The sequence below is a fragment of the Magallana gigas genome, chromosome 6 (genome assembly GCF_963853765.1).
Source record: "Magallana gigas chromosome 6, xbMagGiga1.1, whole genome shotgun sequence".
NCBI classification, from domain to species: domain Eukaryota; kingdom Metazoa; phylum Mollusca; class Bivalvia; order Ostreida; family Ostreidae; genus Magallana; species Magallana gigas.
The window spans coordinates 14,133,391-14,142,178 of record NC_088858.1 but is presented as its reverse complement, the minus strand read 5'-3'; the positions used below and the strand labels follow the sequence as shown (position 1 = coordinate 14,142,178).

Here is an 8,788-nt window from a genome sequence, read left to right as displayed (position 1 = left end):
CTTAAGAATAAGTTTTTTAAACATTTTATCTAGTTATTTATATGTTAAACTTGTTGCCCCTCTTGTGATACTAGTATTAGTCCAGGCACGATTTTAACGATTAGATTCTTTATTATATATACATGTTTTGGTGAAAATATTGGCATTTCTGGTGCAGTGGTTTTGAAAAGAAGATTTTGAAGTCATACACCCTATTTTTAATGTGTCGCTTTTATCTCCCCTTTTAAAGTGCTACGCCCTTTATTTTTAACAATTTAAAATCCCTTCCCATAAGGGTGCTTTGTATCAAGTTTGGTAAAATTTGGCTGAGTGATTCTAGAGAAGAAGTCAAAAATGTGAAAAGTTCATAAACAGACGGACGAACGACGGACAACAGGTGATCAGGAAAACTCACTTGAACCGACTTGAACTAAAAAGCCAAAAGAGAATAGAGAAAATATGAATTTTTTATTCATTGGAGTCATTCCTCCTGTTTTGAACAATATGATTTTGTAAAACTATATATACAGCTTATTCGTTCTTATCTACCTATTCGTCTTTATAGTCTTGAAGTTTAATTTTACTTTTTGTGGAATGGAAGTAGAATGTCTTTCTAAAAAATGAACGTTGATGAGAGTTCCCTACTTTGAAATTTGAAATGACAAAAACATGATTTGTTTTCTGACTTTTAAAAAGCTTTCGGTACATGATGACTTATTTTAGAATTTCAACGAAAGAATGTATCAAAGGGGTGACATAAGTGTAAATTTAGTGTAATCATGAATCAAGAGTATAGCGTTGTTTATAGTCAATAAAGAATATCAACCCAATTGATATTTAACACTGAGAATCAGAATAAATACTCACTGGTAAATGTCATAGGGGAAGTTGAGTGATGTACAAATCATTTTTAAGTTGTTGAGAGAAACAATTATATATATGCAATTACAATATGTATATTGCAATGTGAATTTCATCTTTACTGGACAACCATTGAGTGGTTGATTGAAAACTTAAACTTGCTTATGTTTTTAATTCAATTTGCTAAAAATGAATGAAACACATTGAAATTTATAAATAATTATTCACCTAGTGTAACTATAGAATGCATTAATAAGGGATCGAGTGCATAAAATATTTTATTTTCATTTCAATAGATTAAATAAATACTACATAAAGTTATTCTACTCTGAATACAAAACATATAAACTATTATGAAAGGGTGTGGGATACTTCGTATGCATACAGACGAGTAAACAGTTCAGATTTATTCGCCAAATAAACATTTTCATCAAAAGTAGGAGGTTCTTGATGTTGAAACTTCACTGAAAACAACTTCTTCATCATCATATTCTCTCATTCTTAGCGAAGTCTGATTAGTAAAAATGATAAATATGTTGTGTTCAGGGAAATATTCTCCCCTTTTTTTTATCTCAGTGGACAAATTTAAGACTGGACGAATTAAAAACTATTTTGACGAATGTGTTCATTAGGAAGAGGATTTAATTATATACTGTGTCTGGGTGAATTCAATACGGGGCAAAACTGTCTAAAAATTCAATTTTCGTGGATTGGTACACTAAAGATATTGTTCAAAAATTCTAAGAAAAAAAAAGTCATACAACACATATGCATCTGAGGAGGTCACTAATGTCGGATAAACAATTTCTCTTGCTTTTCTGTTGTTTATATCAAAGTTTTTGTAATTACATCCTGATCTTTAAATTCTATCTCATTTCGTAAATATCCATAATTTGGTTAGATATTTCTTCAAATACATTCAACAGATAATGGTTTTCCTTGATTATAAAGGATGTTTAAGATAAAGTTATTGCTACGATTCGAAACCGAAATCGGTTTTTCCCAATTGCTTAAAAAGATGTTTTAATTCGTATCTATTTATTTCGCATATACATGGGCTGTTCTTAAATACTAATGTGTTACTCTAACTCAGACGTCAGTTAAATAGTTTGTATATTCAAACTTTGCTTAAAGTGGAACACCGCTTGTAAATAGGCACAGTCACACGGTTACCTGGTATATAAACCCTTCAATTTCGTTACGACCGATTGCACACCTGAAACTTGTGGCCGACGTGTAGTGTTACTTTCGTTGTCTTTGGATATTTATGCATTTAATTCTTATTTTATGTGCATATTATGTTTGTAAATCATGCGCTGACCAGTACATTTGATATAAGTACTCTTCTGGTTTGAAAAAAGTGCATAAAACTTGATAATTTCATTGAGACCGAGAAACACGACGAAAAAAGATGTGCGTCCACACAGTTGAGACCTCAACAACGAAATATTTTGAACTGTTAAGGGGTTTGTTGCTTATATTGGGGTTGTAGGGAGAGCGATGTTGAAAGAGAAATATACCGGACAGTGCCTATTTACGAGCAGTGTTCAGCTTTAAGGAGGATCTTTAATAAGAATAAAAAAGTTCACGGATATAATGAAACCCCACCCATTGCATGTAATTGCCCTTTAATTGTAAGTTATTTTTCACATTTAAAAAAGTAAGTCTAAATAGATGCAAATTATTAGAAGTTTTCAATATTTATTTTCTTTCAAATTGTCCAGTTCGAATTCCTCTTCTGTAAATTCCTTATATTACGCGAGTACTTAATTCCGCTATTTTGTATCAAATTGCGAGAATATAAAATCGCCACCACCAATTTTTGTTATAATTTCCTGTAATTCAAAACTGCGTGAAAAATAAAAGCGAGACTTTAAAATCGGTATGTGTTGCTTATCGCGATTTTACGGTGAAATTAATTTCTCGCGTTTAATTAGAATTTCAAAGTATTAGTTTTTAATTCCCTACCCATTTTTTATGCAATTTATCAAAATTTGAAAGCTGATAACACTAAATTTTTAAAGTATTAAACTACTTATATTGACCTTATGCTGTTGGCATAAAATTTATATGAGGTTAGTGATCAAAATTTGGGATAGGGTGTCTATTATCGCTTTTAAGACGTTTTCAATATTTTGGCATTACATGCAATAATTTTATCTTAATGAATAAGAGAGATAAAGCCAACAAAAATAATGCAAAATTATATTGACTCACAAATAAAATCTTTACTTTTATTATTATAGTACTGACAATAAGGTGCACGATAACATGTCAATATTATTCATTTCATTAATACTTTTTGTGCTTAGAACAAATATTGAACTTTATGTTAAACTTGTAAAAGTCAAACCCTTCCAAAACATCATCCTTAATGAAATATTCTCTATATATTTTAGTAATTTGAGGACTTGCACACGTCACAGTGCTCGTGATATTTAAAAATGCAAAATTTATCTTTACGTGCGGTGCTTCGTTTCCGGAATTTTTCATTCATGTTTATTGATTCGTTTATTGAAACAGGAATCAATATTTCCTTCCTGATTTCATTGATTAATTAAAGGAAATATGGTTTCAATACGCAGCTCAAACACCGTTACACAAATGCAGTTAATGGTGATCAAAAATCGCACTTTGACCAAAAATCTACAGTTATCATATACAAGATTCATATAACCCCAAAAACAGCTTAATTTTATTTGTAAGATTCAAATTTAATATAAACTTGTCAATAGCAATCACAAATCAAGAATTCAGAATGAAATAAAATTAATGAAACTCTGATATCTTGATTCTAAGATAACATTTCACATATGAAATTATTTTTTTCAAATATTTTATCACATTAGTGAATGGAAAAATTGTGTGGTTCTTTTTTGAAAATACGTTTTATATGAAAATATATGATAATTACACTTTTTTTCTCATACGAGCTTATGTGCTATTATGTTGTTTAAAACTGATCATAGCTTTCATATTTTTCCACTCCTTTATATTTTGATTTTTCATGATATAATTATGTAATTTGTCTTTCATTTGTTTAAAAACTTCAACCAAAAACAATCGTCACCCTTAAATGTAGCATCATAATGTGATGTTTCCAAACCTTTTAAGAAATTTTACCTATATTAACTTTTAAAAATGCCTTTTATTTTCACAAAACATATGTATAACTTTTTAGAAATTAAATAAAGATAAAATAACTGTTAATACATTGATAATAACAATTATGATATTCATTTTACAAATACGTATACCGATAAGTAGTCAAATATTATAGGGGTTATATTTTCACACAAAATATGTATAATTTTTTTGAAAAATAAAATACAACTTCACATAAATACGCTCATTATATTAGAGTTATACATTTCTTATTGTAAAAATAATGTATTGATAATAACAGAGGTATATGTTACTAACAGAGGTAAAACATATTTTGTTCATCAAAATTCACAAAAAATGTAAGAATTAAAAAAAGAAATAAGACAAAAAAAATTTAGATGTAAATACATGTTGATAACAGAGGTAGATATCTCTAATACAAACATCATCAGGAAGATGGTTTTTTTCATTAAAGTATACAAAAAAAATACATCATTGTCCATGTAAACGTTGATACAACAGAGGTATATTGGTTGTTTTTTTTAAATTTTAATATAGATATTCAAAGGATGATCTTGATCCAGTGTCATTTATTTGGCTTTTCCATAAAGCTGCACAACATTTTTATGCAATCTGTAAAAAGGAAAAACATATTATATTTTAACGTGCAATTCAAAAACACATGCTTAAATACAATGCGACCAAAATTTATAATTTTTTGAAAGTATTTTTTATTATAAGATTTTTAGTATCCAATGAACATAAAAACATTTTTATTACAATATTTTACCTGACATCGAACTCTGGATGTTCAAGACGGATAACTTCCCCGTCACAATTTAAGTAGAAATCCTCCGTTTTGTTTCCCAACACTCGAACACGATATCGCTGAACTGCAATTTTTTTCACGAATTCGAAGTCGTACTAAAAGAAAAGACATGTTAACAGGTATGTATTATTAAGAGAAAAAAATAGTTTTATCAAAAGACTGACAGTTAAAGGAGCAAAGAAGTACATTTACACGATAATAATACTCACACATGATGACTTTCCATCGTCCACTGCTTTCAGTTGCCTAAAATGATCAGCAAGTTTACATTTTGTTGTTATAAGTAGCTCTAAAGAGTCGCCTCCAAAGTTTGGGACCATTTTTGTTCCATCAGGCTTCATTGTGATTGGATAAGTATCTACAGCGTACACCACTCTGTCTTCCGCGGTCTTCCATTCTGCAAATTGTAATATAAAGCCTTGATAATTTGCACTTAGAATAAAACAAAATAAGAAAACAGACGATTTAAGGTACTTCACTATATCAAGACTTAAACTCTCTAAGACTAGGTCCCAAGATGGCAATTTATTAAACATTTTGTCAATTTTTTTCTGTCAATCGATTTGGTTGATTATTATCATAACTGAGGGGTTAGGTACATATTACTTTTGATTTCTCCATAGATTCGCTTATATTTACTATGGACATCATCTTTTTGCATCCAAAGTTTTAAAATGTTTTTGCCAATTTGACTGACATACTTCTTATGCCTCATGCTATCTATGATACTCAGTTGATTATCTGACAATTTGAAAAACCTTTTCTTGGTGCAGTGAAGCACATAACATATACCTGAAGGTGTGCCGAGAATGTCAGAGAAAGAAACTGTCCTCTTCTTATAGCCATCTCGGGCACTTTTTGTGTTGGTCACTGGAACAGATGTTAGACGAAGAAAATCAGGTTTCTGAATCGTAAAATCCTCCCGACATTGTACCCGTTTATTTTCGGTTGGAATATAAGATATCGAAACGTTGACAGGTCTTCTGTTCAGCACCGAGCCCATAGGTATAACTACAAACAGAGAGGTCTCACTCGTAAGCTATTTTTGTAAATGAAAAATACACACGAAAAAGGTAAATGATTACTATTACCCTAAATGAAATTCATAACAGTGATTACATGTAGCTGGTCAGTTGAAATTTGTTTGTTATTCATAAAAATATGCTTACCTTTAAATCTACTGGTCCCCATCCATCGGTACTTTTCACAGTCTCTCATCACATCTCCAAACAACCCAAACCCGAGAATGAGACCCGAGTATCCACTGCATTTGTTTCCTTGATGTAGACTTGCAATATTGGTCAAAACACAACGTCCCATCACGATCCTTAACGCAGCCGTCACTGGACACTTGGTGCCATTTAGATACCATGCTGTATAGTTTCCAGACCCTTTACAAAACACAAAGAATAACTAAAAAATAAACAATCTCAGTCATATATGGAGCGGGGGGTGGGGGTGTCGTAAAGTCATTTATTGTACGTCACGTTACACGTTAGCGTTATTGTATTGAATATTATTTCCTCTCCAAGTTTTAAACTAGTTCACTCTTAATGATCTGTAATGTGTCACTTATCGTATCGTATCCTTGAGTGGATATCCTTTTCTAACTATCGTTACCATATAACAATTCTATAGTTTGGCCTATTGAAATGACGTTACAATTGATTACTTCCCTATTAAAGGTACATATTCAACAAAATTGTATCTCGTGTCTGGGCACTCTGATTTGTTGTAATGATAGGATTCTTCTTTTATGGAAAGTCCAAAAAACAATTTCAATTCAAAAATGCTGTCTTTACACATACTATCATTCTCGTATTGGCTGACAGCTTTACTCGATATGGCTCAAAGCTTATTACAATTTTAATCGCAATGCTGTCAAAGTCCGTTTGATAAAAGAAAAGGTGTGTTATAAGGCTCACAATAGACTTGCACTCTAATCATAAGCTAAGTTTGTTCAACAGTTTCGAACCTATATATTCTTCTGTGACGTACTTATTTCATAAAACACAAATAAACACTCTTTTAGAGCATTTTCTTAGCCACAACGATCAACTCGCACTTTTTGCATATGAGGTTTTCTTGATGCACAGGTAGCTTATCTATCATGAAGTCATAATTTATAAAGTTACAAAATATTTTAAACATAATTTTAGCTCCAAAAGTCTCGGGTGGGGTGAATGACGTGAATTACTGTGAAACAATTTGACCTAGATAGAAAGGTCAGCATATTTACTCAATTGGTTAACTTCCTGTTACACGAATATTTCTGTCACCATTTCCTCGTTTTAATGTGCTTGGATATAATTGGCAATGTTAGATACAAAGGTTATGTTACCAACGACGTTTGATTTTATTGCTTGACTCTCAAATAAGACTAAGTAGATAAACTGAAAAACTATATCCTTACCTGCTGGGATTATTCCTATTGGAAGCTTCAGCTGTGTGAGCTTACATTCTGGATTATCCGGGTCCTGGCCATGATCTCGTAGCTCTCTTACTGTCAGTCCCGATACCACCTCATTGTAAATCCCGTCTCCGCCCACAGCAACCACTCTAAAACAAAGGGAATTTTTGTTCACTGTCACATGCCGTTAAAAAATTTCGTTTCCAATATCATGTTCAATAAAAGTGTGAGGGATTTTAATAAAACTGGTACTTTATTATTGATTTAAATTTTTTTTTTAATTCATACCCATCAAATTCCTCCAAATCGATATTCATCAACAAGTCTTTTACTTCGTTTGCTCTGTTGGTAACTGAAAATTTAAGGAGAACAAAGTGTAGTCTAAATACCCGATAGGTTAAGGTACCTTTCCAACTATAATAAAGATAAAAGATAAATAAAATCTTCCTCATGAACTACATACCAATCACATTTGTTTGAATTTCACAGAGTTCAAACACCGGCAGGACTCGTTTAGCATAAATTTTTTTGGCCTTCTTACTTCCGCTTCTTGGATTTATGAATACCAACAACCGTTTTGGTCTTTTGTCTGTAAAAACATAAAGAGTTCTATAAATATTACACACAAATATTTTCATTTTTTGTTTTGTTTTATTATTTTTGACTTTAAACAAATAATTCTTTTTTTAAGTGGCGATTCAATTCCTCACCTGCTAGAGTATTTTGAATTTTCTTGTGAATTTCCAAACACTTGTCCAAAGTTTCATGGTATTGATAGCATCTTCTTGTCAATTTCTTATTTTTTTTCTCTGCAACATAATGTACTTCTAGAAATGCGCCACCATTACTTTCATGTACACAACTCTTCAGAATCTGACTTTCGTGAATTGAAACTGTAAAAAATCGACACAAATTACAAATATATTATTTGTAAAATTATATGTACTTTAAATTGTTTTTATGAAATTTAAAAATTATTTTATATCATATGATTCTAAAAGTATATAAAATTAAGGTTTGTTTTTTCTTACATTCACTTGAAGAAAATTTGCAAATTAAATGCGGGTTTATAAAGTCCATATCAGTTTTTGTTTCATCAGAATTCAACTTCATGTTATGTTTCAAAATCTTTAGGCAACGCGTCTTTATGAATGTAGTGGGATTTTCCTACCACATAATTAGAACACTCTAAACCGGGTTTTTTCAATTTGCTGAATTATTAATGTACTTTGCCAAAGGCGTTTAGTGGTTGTTCATCACCCATCAACCATTTTGGATTTGCAGTCTAAACAATTTCAACTCTCATTGTGCTAAATCGACATTAACGGGACCCAAAAGAAAGAAAAATACGCTATTATCTTTAAAATTGTGGTCATTATTGATGATAAGAACATGAAATTGAAGGAAACAGGACTTATTTCATGTTGTTGGATTTTTGTATACTTTGCAGTAGTATTATGATCTTTCTTAATAAACAAAACTTGCCGCAGATTTTTTTTTTATTATTTTGAAGCAAATATTAAGTTATTTTAGTATATATATAGGATCTCTCTCTCATTCTCTCTCTCTTTCTCTCCCTCCTTCTCTCTCTCTCTTTCTCTCTC

General features: G+C 30.9%; 1 protein-coding gene across 1 annotated transcript; it reads right to left on the bottom strand.

The window, feature by feature from the left end:
* Nucleotides 1-4,256: 4,256 nt before the first annotated feature.
* On the bottom strand, nt 4,257-8,278 carry LOC109619194 (ceramide kinase-like). The gene is made up of 10 exons (XM_066088895.1): nt 8,216-8,278; nt 7,895-8,077; nt 7,648-7,773; nt 7,473-7,536; nt 7,188-7,333; nt 5,944-6,165; nt 5,567-5,785; nt 4,984-5,171; nt 4,736-4,869; nt 4,257-4,578 (listed from the first exon to the last, which is right to left on the bottom strand). The coding sequence occupies exons 1-10, from the start codon at nt 8,262-8,264 to the stop codon at nt 4,536-4,538; spliced, it is 1,374 nt and encodes a 457-aa protein (XP_065944967.1). The 5' UTR covers nt 8,265-8,278; the 3' UTR covers nt 4,257-4,535.
* Between the last annotated feature and the right edge of the window lie 510 nt (nt 8,279-8,788).